The sequence below is a fragment of the Scylla paramamosain genome, chromosome 6 (assembly GCF_035594125.1).
Source record: "Scylla paramamosain isolate STU-SP2022 chromosome 6, ASM3559412v1, whole genome shotgun sequence".
Taxonomy (NCBI): Eukaryota; Metazoa; Arthropoda; class Malacostraca; order Decapoda; family Portunidae; genus Scylla; species Scylla paramamosain.
In genome coordinates, this window is record NC_087156.1 from 977,501 (window position 1) to 995,486 (window position 17,986).

A 17,986-nucleotide genomic window follows, 5' to 3' on the forward strand; every position below is an offset into this window, starting at 1 on the left:
GGTCATGTTATAATAATAATAATAAAAAAAAAAAAAATAATATATATATATATATATATATATATATATATATATATATATATATATATATATATATATATATATATATATATATATATATATATATATATATATATATATATATATATATATATATATATATATATATATATATATATATATATATATATATATATATATATATATATATATATATATATATATATTATCTGACTACATAAATACACATCTATTTACTTATCAATTAATTAGTTTATCTATTTTATTTATTTATTTATTTATTATTTGATTATTTCTCTCAGTATTAACATTTCTGTTTTGTTCCCCTTACAAAAATCTTAATTCCTGCTACTTTTACCGCACGGTCTTACATATAAAGAAAAAAAAAAACCTATTTAATAGCCTAAAGTACAAAAATAAATAAACCAATATACTCAAATATTAAAGGATATATTTCAATGTATCTCGCCCTTATAAAAAATCACACCCCGATATACTCCTTATTTTGACTTCCCCAGAGGCTGCCGCACCACGCCCTTCAGGTCGAGCAAAGGTCAAGGATCAAGCTTCCTTCCTCGTGCATTCTTTCCGCCCAAAATAGCCTGTCAATGCGGAATTTTTTATCTTAAAAAAACGACCGACAATTTCTTTATTTCTCTGTAGCGTAGATCAACGACCATGCACCAAACTGTCGTACGGAGACCAGGGTGACTATCGTAGTGGACTAACTATTCATGGACTGTACTATTGAATCTATGGTGTATCATTGTTCCATTGGATTAAAGATTATGATTCCTAGGCGTGTCATTCAGTGAGCTAGCTTTATTTTCTATTTTCACACCACGCATTCTCTCACACTCTCCGTCTCACTATCTGCCAGACGGAAAATACAAAACAACATTGAAAAAAAAACATTTCCCCTGCATGATTCAAAACGAACATAAATACTAATAAACTAAAACCAAAACCCTATTGAGCCATACACAAGAATACAAAATGGAGCAAATGAGAGAAGAGAAATAAAATAAAAAGCAAGGAGAGCGGGGGAAAAGGAGGGGCCCAATTCCCGCCGGCAGCAACCCAACCCCAGTGTTATGTTGGAAGTCAAAAGGTGAGGTAGTGCGCAAAGCCACTCCGATGCGAATCCATTTGACCTGTGTCCGTGACCTCGCGTGGTGTCTGTGGCGATCCATAGGTGCGTGCTAGTGACCTTGAGGTGCGGAGAGGCGCGAAGGGCGTGGTGGATACGGAATTAAGGAAATACAGCCGACAAAACACCAGACACGTGTGAGGTGAGTGGCTGATGATGACTTGTTATTGTTACCATTGCTACTACTACTACTACTACTACTACTACTACTACTACTGCTGCTGCTGTTGCTGCTGCTGCTGCTGCTGCTGTTCTTGCTGCTTCTACTACTACTACTTTTGATAATGCTATGTACATACTACTACTACTACTACTACTACTACTATTACTACTACTTTTGATAATGCTATGTACATACTACTACTACTACTACTACTACTACTACTACTACTACTACTACTACTGCTGCTGCTGCTGCTGCTGCTGCTGCTGCTGCTGCTGCTGCTGCTGCTGCTGCTGCTACTACTACTACTACTACTACTACTACTACTACTACTACTACTACTACAACCATCACTAATGCATTTATTATACTAAAAAACTTATTATTATTCAATCCTCGTTTAATGAAAACATCTCTCCTCCTCCTCCTCCTCCAATCCCTATTCCTCTTCTTCCTCATATGCTCCCTTTCCTTTCCTTTCTACGTCTTTTCCTCCTCCTCCTCCTCCTCCTCCTCATAAGGCTCCTTTCTTCTTCTACGTCTGCCCTTTCTGTGTTCAGTGTAAAAAAAAAACGGCACTGAGGAAGTGAAGATATTTATATAATTTAAATTATTACTCGATAACGTGTAATCTTGTGTGTGTGTGTGTGGTGGGGGTGGAGGAGCAATGACAGGTAGGCCTGGCGAGGGAGGGGGAGAGCCGGTGGCTGCAGTGTTTTGGCCATCGCTGGTCAGTCTTGCCCCACGCACAATGGTATTAAGTGTTTCTGTACTCCCGGGAGCTTCTCCCTGTACCAAGCACCGCCACGCAGCACCAGAGAGCCATGAGTACGTGAGGTGAGCCTAGCGGTGCCACCATCCCCGCATTCACCCTTATTGTCTTCACAGCATCGCCTCTTCTCCACCCTGTAATGTCTTGCAGTTGTTTATTAAAGTTTCTTTTCGTTATTTAGGTATTTTTGGGGTTATTTATTTAATTTCTAGGTTTTGTTTACATCTGAGCCTGGAAACAGCTGGAAATTTAGGCGAATATTGAAGGGTCGTCAATATGTAAACAAACAAGAAGACAATCTTTACCTTAGTTTCCCTTGTTGCGCTGTAATTCTCTAATAATTGGTGTTTTTTTTTCTTTTAAGTGTGTTTTGGGTGTATTTAGGAGTGTTGTGGGTATTTTTGAGTGTGTCTTAGGGGTGTTTAGGAGTGTTTTGGGTGAATTTTTTGGTGTTTAAGTGTGGTTTAAGTTGTTTTTAGGTGTATTTTACATGTTTTGAGTGTTGTGGAGTGTTTTGAGTGTATTGTGGGGTGTTTTGGTCTGTTTGGGGGTATATTGAGGTGTTGTGAGTGTGTCTTGACTTTTTAAGTGTTTTGGGTGAGTTTGGGTGTGTTTGGGGCGTATTCTGTGGTGATGTGGGGGTTTGGATAATTTAAGCAAGTTTTGGGTGTGTTTGGATGAGTTTTGTGGATATTTTAGGGTGTTTTCGGTGTGTTTTCGATATTTTGAGTGTGTTTGGGTGAGTTTTGTGGATATTTTGGGGTGTTGAGAGTGTTTTGAGTGTGTTTTGGATGTTTTGAGTGTGTTTGGATGAGTTTTGTGTAGATTTTGGGGTGTTGGGAGTGTTTTGAGTGTGTTTTGGATGTGTTTGGGTGTCATATTAATGCATTATATCAAGCTGCCAAGTCCTGGGGCCTCAATTTAATCAAGAAAAGTGTTGCTTTGCCATAGAGGTACTGTAGACTGGGAAGCCATGCACCCACACCAGTATTACCACATGAACAACACACATCATTCAATAGAACCTTCACTTGGAGAGTTAGGTATACTAGTAGACACCTTTCTAAAATTCCATGCCTATGTGAGAACTGTTGTTAAAAAAGTATCAGGACTGGCCAATAACCTAACCCTGTGCCGTTCTTACTTACTTGTTTCTTACTTGGTTCTGTGTTGAGGATGCTTCCCCACAGTCGCGGTGGTCCACCACTGCCTCCGAGCCCGTTATCCCTATGCTGTAGATACAACTGGTCCAGTATACTATTTTCCCATATCCTGTTGGTAACCACAAGTGTGTATGGTAGGCAGTGATGACGGAAGCTGTTGGGACGAGTGGCGGGCTGCTCAGTGAGTGTGGCTTGCCAAGTTCACAGATGATGAAGTTGTTAAGTGCTGACTTCACCACCACTGATGATGTCAAGGACATGAAACCTTCAGAGCTCAGCCAAGGTAAATGTACATTTAATTTGTATTAAATTTACATAATTTTAATCTGTTATCAATATACATAGGTATTGTTTTATTTTGATTGTCATTTCATTGATTGCTGTGTATATATATATATATATATATATATATATATATATATATATATATATATATATATATATATATATATATATATATATATATATATATATATATATATATATATATATATATATAATAAAAAAATACTTATACAAAAACAAGTGGTGTATGTACTAATCATGAATTGCTTAATGGATAGAACAAGTTCCCTCATAAAATGAATGGTGGTGTGGTTCATTCATTGCTCTCAATAAGAGAACTCCGAATTGCTTTGTGGCTCAGCAGATGAAGGCCCTTGGATGGCTTACCTTTGGGTAATTTTAGAGCGATTTCACATTCCTCAAAAGATGCAGCTCATGACTTACACAAAGCATTGGCATCATTTGTTTGATTAAATAAGTCAGATTTATTTTGCACTTCTTGTCAGAATTGTCCTCAACTGATAGGACCTGAGAGGTACAACACTACTTTTATTTACTTCCTTACTGCAATAATTTTTAATTATTGCATTTTAAGTGTTATTTCCTTTCTTTTTCCAGCCACAGGGTTAAGCTTAAAGGAGTGTGTGGAGGTGTTGAGGACAGCTTCTAACAGCCACCACCCCAGCCCTGTTGATATGCTGCAGATCTATCAGGTAAGCTCTGTACCCTTTATAGAATGTAGTGATTAGCAAAACAGTCAATATTTAAGATGCATGCTACATAACTGTTCTCTCCTCAGATGTCATTGCCTTTGCTTATAGAGTTAATAAGTTATTGGTTATTGGTGGCTTTTGATATTTGTTTTAATGATACATTTAGGGAATAGCACAGTGACTGGCTGTGAAAAAGTCCACATTTTTTTATTGAATGTTGTTGGAATTCCTTTATCTTTGGTTTGCTTGCAAATCCTTTATGTTCTCTTCCCATGTTATGGTAATCAGACATGGCGCTGCAATAAAGATACCTTTCTAGACAAATGAGGCGGCTCATGCCGGCTAGAGTCATGGCACACAATGAAGTGCTGTTGTAAGTAGGTCATGAATGGAGTCATCTGCCTCTGTTGATGTATTTTATTGTTATTAATTTTTCAACATAAGTTTTATGGCATTTATTGAACACTTGGTATAACCCTACCTAGATTATATGTGTGAGAGTGGCAACAAGTGCCCAAGTGCCAACCATTCTACAATGGATTTCATAGTGCAATTGATTTAGAAATTTTCCTGCCATACTAGAAGCAACAGTAATATGTGCATGGCTGTGTTGTGCTGCTACTAACATGTATAGATCATAGTAGTGTGCTGTGCATTGTCAGCCACACTGTTGTCATCTTTGTCTTCATTGGTGAATATCAGACATTTGTGTATGTAGCCAATAATAGTTAAGGTAAGTTCTAGCACAAAACATTAGTATACACTTCCACTATCCAAACATTATTACACTTAAAAGAAATCCATATCAGTTTTCCATAATAAATTAAGATCAATCACTATTGCTGTTCTTGGTGTGGCCTGAATAGTTTCTCTTATTTCTCATGATGGGGTCTGACCATTCACCAGCATCAGCTGCATCATCCAACCAGAACAACAAGCACAACAATACACAAACAATGGAAGGTTTGATAATTCAGATGCAGCAAAGCAAGGCTTAAAGAAAGTGAACTAGCTAAATTCATAGAGCAAAGGACCTAGAAAATTTTTCACCTTTGCCCCGTGGTGTGACACACGTGGATGGGAGGACTTTATCCATCCTAGTACCATGAGTGTAATAGTTATAGTCCCACTTATGGAAATTTCTTGTGTGTAATAATCTCTGGATAAGGGAAGTGTATGCTACTCTTTTGTGTTAAGGCCATTTCACACTGCTTGTGATGCTATGGTTGCCATGCCGTATGTGGGGATGCAATGCCACGTGGCTTTCATTCACTTGTGTTACTTTGTATGAGGCTCTTCACTCTACAGCAAGTGTTATTTTGTACAAGACTGGTCACTCTGCAGCAAGTGATGCCTGATTGGCTTGCTCAGCTTCCTGGATTGCCTGTCATAATTTTTCTGGCATAGTTTTGGATTTGCATGTCCAGTAATGGTCACACGCCAAGCTGCCCTGCCTTGTGATGTTTTGTTCCATTACTGAGAAGGCTTCAGTGAACAAGTGAATGGGAGTGATAGAGAATAAAAATGGAATTATATGAGAGTGAGAAAGAATGAAAAAAGATGAAGTGAAGATGACATAGAATGAATGAATAAATGAGAGAGAGAGAGAGAGAGAGAGTATCACTAACTTGCCCCTTATCTCTGACATATACAGGGGAGGGGAGGTGACAGGGAGGGGTTTTTGAGACCAGATGAAAGAGGAAGGGAGAGGAAAGTAACAGTGGGAGGAAGGGACAATGGGGAAGAGAGTAGTACATAGGGCAAGGAAGTGGAGGGGAGAGAGAGAGAGAGAGAGAGAGAGAGAGAGGGGGGGGGGGTTAGGAAAAATAGAGGGAGGAAGGATATGGGGAGAGATGGGAGAGGGGGCAGGGAAGGTGGACTGACCAAGTGATGTTGCTTGAACAGATGTTTCTGTTCAAATTTGAGGACAAAATTTGCTTGCCAACTCTGTTCAAATTGGGCGTTGTTTGAATTGAAGGACATTCAGATCATGAGTTATGACTGCATTTGATATTTACCAAATGAGACAAAGATGTCAACAGTGTGGCAGATGAGATATGCTCGTACACTATTATGATTCTTGAATGTTAGCAGCAGTACAATGCAGCTGTGCTTACTGTTCTTTCTATGATGGCAGGAAAATTATACTCCCACTCCTACTATTGTATTGGCTTACCCACACATAAGGAAATGTCAGATGATGTGTAGACAGTGACCGGTGATTAACAAAGAAACAACCAGACAACCAAATCAGGAGGTTCACTACCAAGGGAGTAAGGTGATGGGGAAATAATGAGTTGGTGATTTCAGTAGTTTGCTTTACAAAAAAGAAGTAGAAAAAAATATATAAATAGGTTATGGGCAGGAAGCTCTAAGCACCCAGGCTGAGAAGGGATGATCCTACCTAACTATTTCCCCCACTGAGGATGGTGATGAGGAGAGGGAGGAACAATGCCTAACTAACCTAACAGGAGACATGGGAACCTGGGAATGCTTAGCTATGAGTTGGTGAATGGTGGTGGGTAGAGGAATGTTCCTGAATGATGTGACATTGGTTCTGGTGCCCCTCAAGGAGATGGCAGGCATCACCCTAGCAGAGAGGGGTCAAGTGGCCTCATGAGATGGTGGTGGTGGTGGTGGTGGTTAAGGCCATGTCTGGAAGGAAGCTGGTGACCATGGTAACTGCTGCCATATCTATTGCTACCTCCAAGCCACTGTAGTTGCCACTAGACATGCCTGGGTAGGAGAGGACTCATCACTCCCTGTATCTGCCTGCCTGGCAGGGGTGGATTAATCATTAAGCAAAATAAGCACGTGCTTAGGGCATCAAGGGAAGGGGGCACCACAGAAATTTTCCATACCCAAATTTATCGTGATCCATGGGGCACATGGTGCAATACTGCAAGTGGTGCAGTTGATTACTGAGTCTGTACTCTGTTTAAGAAACAGTTCCTTCTTGTCTCCTTAAATCAAACTTTATCAAGCATGAACTCCTTATTTCTTGTCCTGTCCTGATTACTGATCATGAGAATCCTGCTTATGTCTTGTTATATCCCTTATACCATTTAAAACATACATCAGGTTCTCTCTTAACCTATATGATTGTGACTTTATGATTGTTACAACTGTATGGAGCATTGATTATGCCATTCTTGCAGGAAGGGAGTGAGTTGCCTCAAATAGTGACCTTCTGCAAGGCACTGGATACACTTCTGGGCGGAGGCATTCCACTGCAGGCAATTACTGAGGTGTCTGGAATGCCTGGTGTGGGAAAAACACAAGTATGGTAAGACATCTGTTATATAAAGAAATGAAGATTAGATAAAGAGTATTCAAGCAAAGTGTGATAAAAGGGTGACTCTAGAATGTTAGATATCCAGATATGTTGGTGGGTTGTGCAGTGCTCTGATGATGCAGGAATTTTAAGTGAGCCCTTGCTGGTTTGGGGCCATTAACTTGTCATTAATATTTTCTGTAAAGATCAGTGACAAATTGATGCATGCATATTATAAAGAGATTAAACATGACTTCCTTACATGTTGCTTACATATTTATTTGGATGGCTTCTGAAGACATCCCTCTCTCTAATAATGGTTTTGAAGAATATGAGAGGTATAGACTAATACACTCAGGGTCGTTTTTGCCTTTACATTTGGTTGTATTTTGTGGGAGTTGCAAAGTTTTCATGTACACTTGGCCACCACTCTGAACGGAAGATTTGGTATGTCTTGGTGAATTTCTTTGTCTTTAGACAGTGCCAGTCATACAATGTGAAGTTTGCTTATATTGCAAGGTTACAGAACAGATAATTTGTGTGGAGCCGCCTTCAGGAGTGTTGGTAAAATAGATTGAAAGCTACACCTGTCAGTGGGTAGTTCAGGGACACTGGAAGAAAAACATCAGATGTAATATAATTAAATGAAATTAAGAGACTATTATGAATTGATGGAGCTGAGTAAAATGAGGATGAGGAGAGGAGAATGGATGTTCAAAGTATTTATATGATAAAGAATGTTTTGAATATCAGCAAAGGTAGAAAGTGCTTTGTAGAACAAGTGATATAATCAGATAGGTACCTTGACAACTAGAGGTGGTTTGGCTTGTTTACTGGGAAAGGATGGGAGGGATTGAGATGACACAGAGGTGTATACAACTAAGATGTGTTATTAAATGTAAGAGAAAGGCCACTTTAAAGTGAACATGTTTGGATGTATTTGTGAGTGTGAAGACCACAGTACAACAAAGTGAGTGGCCTGAGGGAAGGGAGGCTCCTCTGCTTCAGAAGATAACAATGAATTAATTATTTTGTTTGAACAGTTTGCAGGCATGTGTGTCTGTCCAACTGCCCAAAAGTGTTGGTGGTGTTGGTGGAGAGGCAGTCTATGTGGACACGGAAGGAAGCTTCACTGTTAAAAGACTCAAAGGTAAATATATGTACAATATTCTTCGTGTTACATACTAGTGTGTGTGTGTGTGTGTGTGTGTGTGTGTGTGTGGTGTCTTAGGTGCCCTGCTTTACAGAAACATGAAGCTGGTACACAGTGAGGTGGATACAGTGATCCCTCTGTTAAGTGGTTCATGTATGCTGACTGTGTACGTGGGATTTCAGAATTGTTTGAAGAAATGGGACTGTAGATTTTATTTACTTTTTATATTTGTTTATTTATTAAAAAAAAACAATTTCTCTCTCTCTCTCTCTCTCTCTCTCTCTCTCTCTCTCTCTCTCTCTCTCTCTCTCTCTCTCTCTCTCTCTCTCTCTCTCTCTCTCTCTCTCTCTCTCTCTCTCTCTCTCTCTCACTGCTAAGGTTTTTGTATGATTAAATATTTGTTAAAAAACGTAATTTACTGGTATGATAAATTATTGTGTGTGTGTGTGTGTGGGTGATTAGTGAGTGGCACTGTCAAAATAGATGCATGCCTGTTAGAGTTATAATCTTTCTACTAATACCTGTAGAAAAAATATTGTATTAATGGATTATATTTGCTTACATTGACAAGGTAATACAAAACAGCATGCTTACATTGACAAGGCAACACAAAGCACCAGAGCCTGTAATGTGAAGCATTTAGCAAAAAAAGTAGCGATGTTTGGGACTGTCTTGGATTAAGCGTATGATGCAATAAATAAGGGAAGGCTGGGGATTAATTTGAAATTAAAACCTCTGATGTGAATTGAACAAGCATGTCTGTGGAAAGTAGTGTGGGTGAATTGCTTCCTTCTGAGTGAGGCTGTAGCAAGAATGTGTGATGCTCCCTTCCCCGTCCTGATTGTTTGATATCTAGCCTATAGAGATGGTGTTGTAAGGCAGGTGGTGAATGCACAATTGTTTGGTGAATGGTCATGGTACAGAGTGTAGTGGGAATCAGCTAATGTTTGCTGGTGACATAAATTGCACTTCTGTAAGTCATTGTGAGGAAAACTTTTCACTGCTAGTAGAGGAGTGAGAAAGCTGTGTTGAAAAAGAGAGTTGTGAGTGATTGAATGTAAGAATGTAATAGTGAAGTGTACAGGATATTAGATAGCAAGAGGGTAAATCTAATTTTTATTGGTAAATTGCTCACAGTGGTTCCCAAGGTGGGGTGTGTGTCTCTCCAGGGAAAAGAAAAGTATTAGTAAAAGTGACTGGATGGTGTATTGGCAGATTTATGTCATTGTCCATTACTTACTGTTCATTGAGACACAGAAATGTAATAGCACAGTGTGTGCTGTAATGAAGTGTACTGATTTTGCTGATGGCTTCCAGATATGGCCTCCTGTGCAGTCCATCATGTTGGCACAATAGGTGGAGTAGCTGAAGATGTTTCTGGCTTCACCATAGAGTCTATTATGAAAGGAGTACATTACTTCAGGTAGAGTGAAACACATCAGTCATATAGAATGCAAATATTACACTTTTTATGAAAGGGAAACCAGCAGCTCTTAACATTGTTATCTGCTGTTGTGTTTCTTTGTTGTATACTCTCTACTTCTCTTAGTGATAATTTCAGTGGACATAGTATTTGTGCAGCCATAGAAAGGAAAATAGTGATAATTTCAGTGGACATACTATTTATGCAGCCATAGAAAGAAAAACAGTGATAATTTCAGTGGACATACCATTTGTGTAGCCATAGAAAGGAAAACTTTGTCTACTGTGCCATAAAACACATTGTAGTGAGGAAAGAGGAAGAAGTCAATGAAAAATAATGGTAATAAGAGAGGAATATATATTTGCTGTAATGACTGTAGCAAAGATGACTGATGTTGTATTACTCTGAGGCAGGAGCAGTGACTCACTGATAAGGCTTGTGAAGAACAGCTTGTGAAATGCAAGTCAGTTGCTCATAGGCAAGGTGAGGGAAAAGAGTCACACAGCCTTTGTTGTGTGATGAGGGAAGGCTAAACCTAGAGAATACTAAACCTGGCATGTGGATGTTTGGTGTCCTCATCTGTCATGCTGCTAATGGTGGCAGCCTCATGTATTCCTGTGATGACACAAGGCAGAGGTTGAGGCACTCATTCATCATAATGCTTTGTCATAACACACTGCCACCCACAGATGCTGATTATAACAGACCAAAGGCTTAAGTTTGAAGTTGAACCAAGATTTTAAAGTGTCCATGCCTATCTTTCAGAAAACACACTAGTAATACACTGAAACAACAAGTGAGAAAGGATCAGCATCATGGTACATTATGACATGTTAGGCTATGCTTAGATACAGTGGAGGGCACTGGAGTGTTAGTGTCCTGTTGAATACCCATTGTACTTTCATTAAGCGGAGATTTGGAAAAAAAAAAAAGATCTGGTTTTCAAATAGTGATAAATACTGGAAAAGACTCAATAATCATGTTGTTAGTGCAGTCTTTAGTTAGATTTTAAAAAATTGACAAATTTACAAATGAGGATGATAGATGTTTTTATGCAGGGACTACCTTATCTAGACCTGATGGCTTCTCGCAGCTTTCCTTATCTTATGTTCTCTTGACTTTCCCCTTTTCCTAATGGCTGTGAATTCATTGAGATAATTATTTGATATTTGTCTGATGCTGTGCTGCAGGAACTTGGTGGGCATGTGTGCAGCAAATTGTGTCTGAGTGAGTGTATTTTGTTAACTTCCTAGTTGTCATATCACAGTTTTCTGCCATAAGAAATCCTTCCCTATATCAAAGATAAGATGGGGATGTGATGATGGCAATGATAGTTTCCCATAAAGTTAATAGGTTGTCTTCTCATTGCTCATGAACATGCAGTACATAAGAACATAAGAAATAAGGGAAGCTGCAAGAAGCGGCCAGGCTTACACGTGGCAGTCCCTGTTTGAAATATACCTACCTATTTCCATTAGGTAGGTATATTTCAAACAGGGACTTGAATAACTTGAATATTAATCCACACCTTGCTCTCAGATGTCAGAATTGTGTTGAGGTGCTGGCAGTTGTCAAGAACATACCCAAGCTTATGCTGGTTCATCCTAACATTCGGCTTCTTGTGTTAGACTCTGTGTCGTTTCACTTCCGTCATGACTTCCCAGACGCGAGGGATCGGGCAAAACTGCTGCGCACTGTCACCAAAGAACTTATCCAGCCAGCTGTGACACACAAGATGGCTGTGAGTACTGTATTATTTTAAGTCTCAGTCATAAAAGGAGCTCACCAGTAATCCAATCTTCATTTTCTACATAGGGTGTTTGTAATTAATACACTTGTCTCCTCTAGCTTTCATCTTTCCTCTTATCCTTGTTATTGGTCTTGTTATTTTCTCTTGAACCAACCTGCTGCAGGTATCTAGCAGTGAAAGAGTTAACATATCCCTCTCTCAGTGTCTCCTCCAGCAAGTAAACAGCTGATGTAATGTTATATTTGATATTTTTCAAGTCAATCTGCTAACTGCTCAGTAACTTTATGTGATGTTCTTATGGGGGATTTCTTATGTCCTGCCACATGTTGGCTAGATGGCTTCTTGTAGCATCCATTACTCTGTGCCGATATTCAAAGTCGGCAACATTTCATGGAAAACTTGGTAGAATATTCCTTGAAATTTTGACCACCATGCATGTCATTGATTTTTCTCTTGAGGTAGGCAAGTTGTGGTCAAAAGAAGAGGAAGAAGGAGGTCAGCTGGTCACCCCAGCAGTTTTCCACCTGTGTGTGTTCCTCTGCTGAGTCTGCCACAATGAGTTCAATGAAGCCTGCCTTTAACATTACCTTCAATATTACCTTGCTTATCATTTTGTGATTTGAGCTTGAGATTAGGTTTAATAAACCAGTGTGGGCCCTGGGAGTGCCTTGCCACCACAGATTAAGATTTTGCTTTGGGGTTCTATCTTTCTCCCAATTTTTTTTTTTTTTTTTTTATCCACAAGTATATGAATCTGCAAATGCTGAGCTGTGAATAGGTGGAGGAATGCTAGTTGATCCTTATCCTCATCATCCACAGATTATAATTTTATCTTACCTCAGGTTCAGTTGCAAAAAAGTATCAAGTGTCTGATACATTCTTGCGGTTTGGTGTTCCTATTTCTCTTGTATTTAATGAAGGTATTCAACACACAACCACAGCTGTGTACAAGCCATAAATTAATGAGGTAGCAGTGATAGTAGTTGTAGTAGTAGTGCATTGATTTTACCTCTGAAATGCATAACATGATGTCTTTCCAGGTTCTGGTGACCAATCACATGACAACTAATGTGAAAGAGAAAGGGTCAGCCACATTAGTACCTGCTCTTGGGGAAACTTGGGGCCACTGCCCAACACTGCGCCTCAACCTGAGCTGGTGTGGGCCCACTCGGGTGGCTGCCCTCACCAAGGCTCCTCACTGCCAGAACTCCTCAGCCTACTTTCAGGTTTGTGGTTGTATGTTTAATAATATTGGTTAAGTTTTAAAGTTTGTTTTGTACTAAAAGGATATATGTATCACAGGAACATAAGAACATAAGAAAATAATAGAAGCTTTTTTTTTTTTTTATGTAGTAAGGACACTGGCCAAGGGCAACAAAAATCCAATAAAAAAAATGCCCACTGAAATGCCAGTCCCATAAAAGGGTCAAAGCAGTGGTCAAAAATTGATGAATAAGTGTCTTGAAACCTCCCTCTTGAAGGAATTCAAGTCATAGGAAGGTGGAAATACAAAAGCAGGCAGGGAGTTCCAGAGTTTACCAGAGAAAGGGATGAATGATTGAGAGTACTGGTTAACTCTTGCGTTAGAGAGGTAGACAGAATAGGGGTGAAAGAAAGAAAAAAGTCTTGTGCAGCAAGGCCGCGGGAGGAGGTGAGGCATGCAGTTAGCAAGATCAGAAGAGCAGTTAACATGAAAATAGCGGTAGAAGACAGCTAGATATGCAACATTGTGGTGGTGAGAGAGAGGCTGAAGACAGTCAGTTAGAGGAGAGGAGTTGATGAGACGAAAAGCTTTTGATTCCACCCTGTCTAGAAGAGCAGTATGAGTGGAATCCCCCCAGACATGTGAAGCATACTCCATACATGGATGGATAAGGCCCTTGTACAGAGTTAGCAGCTGGGGGGGTGAGAAAAACTGGCAGAGACATCTCAGAACGCCTAACTTCATAGAAGCTGTTTTAGCTAGAGATGAGATGTGAAGTTTCCAGTTCAGATTATAAGTAAAGGACAGACCAAGGATGTTCAGTGTAGAAGAGGGGGACAGTTGAGCTACGAGAGGAATGCTTGTAAGAACATTAGAACATCACAAAGTTTCTGACCTGTCAGTGGGTTGACCTGAAAAAAAATATTAAATACCATAAGATTACAGTAGTTATTCACTTGCTGGTGCTGAGAGAGGGACTTCATAACTCTTTCACTGCTGGACAATTTTTCTTCATAATCACCTTCAGCTTCTGCAGCACTTACTATTTAAAAAAAACTACAGTCTCAAATAGCTGTGAACCCAGGGAAAGACAAAATTAACCTCCTATTCTCTCTTCTTCCACAAGTTAATGCAAACATTTGATTTTTACGTTGCTCTGAATGTTAAAGATGAACATAGCAGTAAAAGGTTAAAACAGGGAAATAAAATTCACTATTTGAATGGAAGAAGTATAATTATAGATAATTTGAGGATCCTCTAAACAATTTTAATCACCGCCTGAGGTCCTCTGTAGGATAAGATCCAAATCACCATTTCAAAAAAGTGGAGAAAATGGTTCATGTGTGAAAATGTAAAACAATCTTGACTGTTTTTCTGCAACTAAATGTATCTACTTTCATTTGTGAACTAATCCTGTGTTGGAGAGAATACTGAAAGACTTGCTTAATTTGACTGAAAAACCCACCAGTTATGTCCTTTTATACTTCAATAAGTTTGTATTCCAGGAGCATTACATTTGTTACTTTATAGAAATTCAGTATTATTTTTATTATATCTTTAAAAATAATTGTTTAATTATGGTAGCTGTTTTGAGATTGTGTTATTAGTGTGTTTAAGAGTGTGATAAGGAGTGAAATTAGCTATATTTTCACATGACAGGCTGGAGTTGGCCAAACAGTGAATGGAAAGGGAGAAGTGCTACTTTCTGTTTCACTGAAGTTGCTGCTCTCACTTCTGTGACAGAACACCTCGTGTGAATTTGTGACTGAAGTTGCTCATCTCCTGAGCAGTTAAGTTACTTTGTCTTATTTGTTATAGGTGTCGATTGGTGGGTTGAGGGACGTTAGTGACAACACGCAGCCCAGCACTGCAGGGAACTTGCAGCATGAACCACTGAATAAAAAAAGGAAAATTGTGGAATCAAATGATAGATAATATCACACTGGAGGAATATTTTGTAGTACTTCCTCTGTGTGAACCAATAATGGTTTTAAGGAGTACAAATATATATATATTTTTTTCTTAGGACAAGTTTTTGTTTTGTGGTTTAATTTTATTGTTTTATTTTAGAATATCAGAAAAGTCTTGTGGGAATTGTTGTATCTCACAATGCTTATTGGTGAGAAGTAGATACAATTTCTGATTATTTTTCACCAGTGGATCTAAATATATTCAATTTTATCCATCCGTATATCAGATTGATATCACTGCAAAGGGCTGTAACTAGGGTTAGTGCGTGTGCACACACACACACACACACACACAGAAGTGAAGGGCTAAGAATTGAGTAGTAATTCATATTATTTCCAGTCAGCTCACATAATTACAAGATATCATTTACTCTTCCACAATTAGTTGACACTCTTGTGAATTTTATATATATGCATACATATACCAAGACTGTCTCACACAAAAAGGGAGATACCCAAGACAAGGTGCACAACTTTCGTACACTCATTCACATCACTCTCTTAGTCCTTTGGCCTCCGACAGGGAAGAGAAGCACTCCTGCCCTCATTTTATGGGATAAGTCACATAGCTTGGATAGTTTGGTCTGGAATAAGGCTCCTTCATAACAAGTATTCTCCTCAACCATATCAGATTGCCATACACCTGTGTGAGACCATTGATGTATGGTGCCTCCCTTTGAGGTCTCAGGGCCATGCAGAGTTGGAAAAACCCAGGTAAAAAAAAAAAACTTTGGTTTTCGTTTTTTGGGGAAATTTTGTTGTTTTTGGTTTTTATTTATTTTTTTCTAATATTTATATGTAAATCAGTTTAAATAAGCAAATAAAAAGTAATCTAGAGTGACACAAAAGGTTTGAAGTGTTGTCTGAAGGACAGACACTTGTTTAGTCATATTGATAGAGGTTGATCCAGTTGGACAAAGGCTGTGCTAACTTGTACTGTACAGGAAATGAATGGGTCAGGATCAGTCTTGATTACTTATACATTTTTTATCTATATGTACAGATGACTCCCTACTTGGTGAAGCAACCTTTATTTTTAGGTAAAGCCACATGTCAACTCAAGGGATTTTATTAGGTAAATACCATAGGCCGAAAGTTGTGACATGTCATTTAAGTCACACATCCTTTCTCAACCCCACTTCATGTCTATCTCCCCATTCCCTCCCCCTCATTATTTCTACATTTCTCATACCTCCTTCCCATCTCCCCACCCACTCTCTCTCTCTCTCTCTCTCTCTCTCTCTCTCTCTCTCTCTCCTCTCTCTCTCTCTCTCTCTCTCTCTCTCTCTCTCTCTCTCTCTCTCTCTCTCTCTCTCTCTCTCTCTCTCTCTCTCTCTCTCCTCTCTCTCTCTCTCTCTCTCTCTCTCTCTCTCTCTCTCTCTCTCTCTCTCTCTCTCTCTCTCTCTCTCTCTCTGTAGGTAGGTAGGTAGGTATGTATTATGTATGTATGAAGGAGGTATGAGAAGCATGGTGGATGGGGGAGAGGGAAGGGAATGGGGATGTGGAGGGAGAGAGGAAGATTCACATCAAAGGCAGCTCTTGCCAATGACAGCTGCTGTGAAAAGATGACAGGTATTGCTTTTGCTAGAAATATAGATAGAAAATCTGCTTTATCAAATAGGGATATATATATATATATATATATATATATATATATATGATATAGAACAAAATTTTTATAAGTAAAATATTAAAAACCCAAAAACCCACCTAGGTTTTTATTTTTTTATTTTATGGCAATCATGGGGCCACATCATTCCTCATTCAATCATAACTGCTTTCCGTTCACTTCTGTCACATGCAACCATTCTACCGTGCTTCAGTGTGCGTTCATTTCCCTTTAAGGCTTCCTTTATGCTATCTATCTGTCCATTATGTGGCCTGCTTTTGAAGTTTGCACTTCTCACACTTGATCTTATGATCTTCACCAGCCTGTCATCCTCCACTCTCTCATCATGTCCAGTCTATCTCAGCACACATTGTTCTGCCCATCTTGCCATGTTTCTTACAGCACCTGCTCTCCCTCTCACTTCTTCATTTCTGACTGTCCATCTTAGTTACTCCACACATTATCCCTCTGTATTTACTCCTCCATCTACCACTTTTTTAAACCCAAGATATTTGAAACAGTCTATCTCCTCATTATTCAACATTACATTTTCATCTACCAGCCTCTCTTTCTATCCTCATCATACTATCCATTTTGATGTTCAACACCCATGGTGACAACACATCTCTGACATTACTCCATCTTGACCAGAAATTCACTTGACATTTATTTGGTCTACAACTAGAAATGATCACCAGCACAGCTCATATAACACTACTATTAATTTATCAATCATGTGTGTATCTTTGACCCCACTTATCTTTTATTCTCCTCTATAACCTCCTTCCTGTCAACCTTTTCTCTGTCTAGCATGATATTTACCTTCCTTGCACCACTATCCTGCCATGTGTGTGTGTATATATATATATATATATATATATATATATATATATATATATATATATATATATATATATATATATATATATTATATATAAAATCCAATCTCTCATACCACCTCCTCACAACCTTGTTTTATTTCTACACACCCATCCAAACTCCTATCATCCTGGTTAACTTTCTCAGTTTTTGCCACCAATGTTGTTTCATCCACAAACAGCAATTGATTTACACTATTCTTCACCCTCTGCTGTTACCAGACCCAGTCTTCTACCCAGCAATCTAGCAATCTTCCCTCACCACACCATTAATTCAGATGTTAAGCAGTCATGGTGACATCACACATTCACTTGTGAAATGATTACCAGCACCTCACATTAATAAGACTATTTATCTATCTATCTTTGATATCTCATGTCAATGATGGATCCTTCCTCTTAAGACTGCCTTGCACTTCAAGCCTTCTATATACTCTGCCACTTCTGCTACATCTACC

At 38.8% G+C, this 17,986-nt stretch overlaps 1 protein-coding gene across 7 annotated transcripts; it reads left to right on the plus strand.

Moving 5' to 3' along the window:
• The first annotated feature begins 418 nt into the window (after positions 1–418).
• LOC135101181 (DNA repair protein RAD51 homolog 3-like) lies at positions 419–16,292 on the plus strand. 7 transcript variants are annotated; one of them, XM_064004783.1, is made up of 10 exons: positions 420–1,313; positions 3,408–3,552; positions 4,173–4,267; positions 7,426–7,553; positions 8,585–8,691; positions 10,012–10,117; positions 11,657–11,858; positions 12,908–13,093; positions 14,731–14,860; positions 15,673–16,292. In XM_064004783.1, the coding sequence occupies exons 2-9, from the start codon at positions 3,414–3,416 to the stop codon at positions 14,809–14,811; spliced, it is 1,044 nt and encodes a 347-aa protein (XP_063860853.1). In that variant the 5' UTR covers positions 420–1,313; positions 3,408–3,413; the 3' UTR covers positions 14,812–14,860; positions 15,673–16,292. The 7 variants fall into 7 exon arrangements, with proteins under 7 accessions (XP_063860852.1, XP_063860853.1, XP_063860851.1 ...); XM_064004782.1 differs by lacking the exon at positions 14,731–14,860 and having other exon boundaries at positions 419–1,313; XM_064004781.1 differs by lacking the exon at positions 14,731–14,860 and having other exon boundaries at positions 423–1,313; positions 3,412–3,552; positions 14,890–16,292.
• Positions 16,293–17,986: the final 1,694 nt, after the last annotated feature.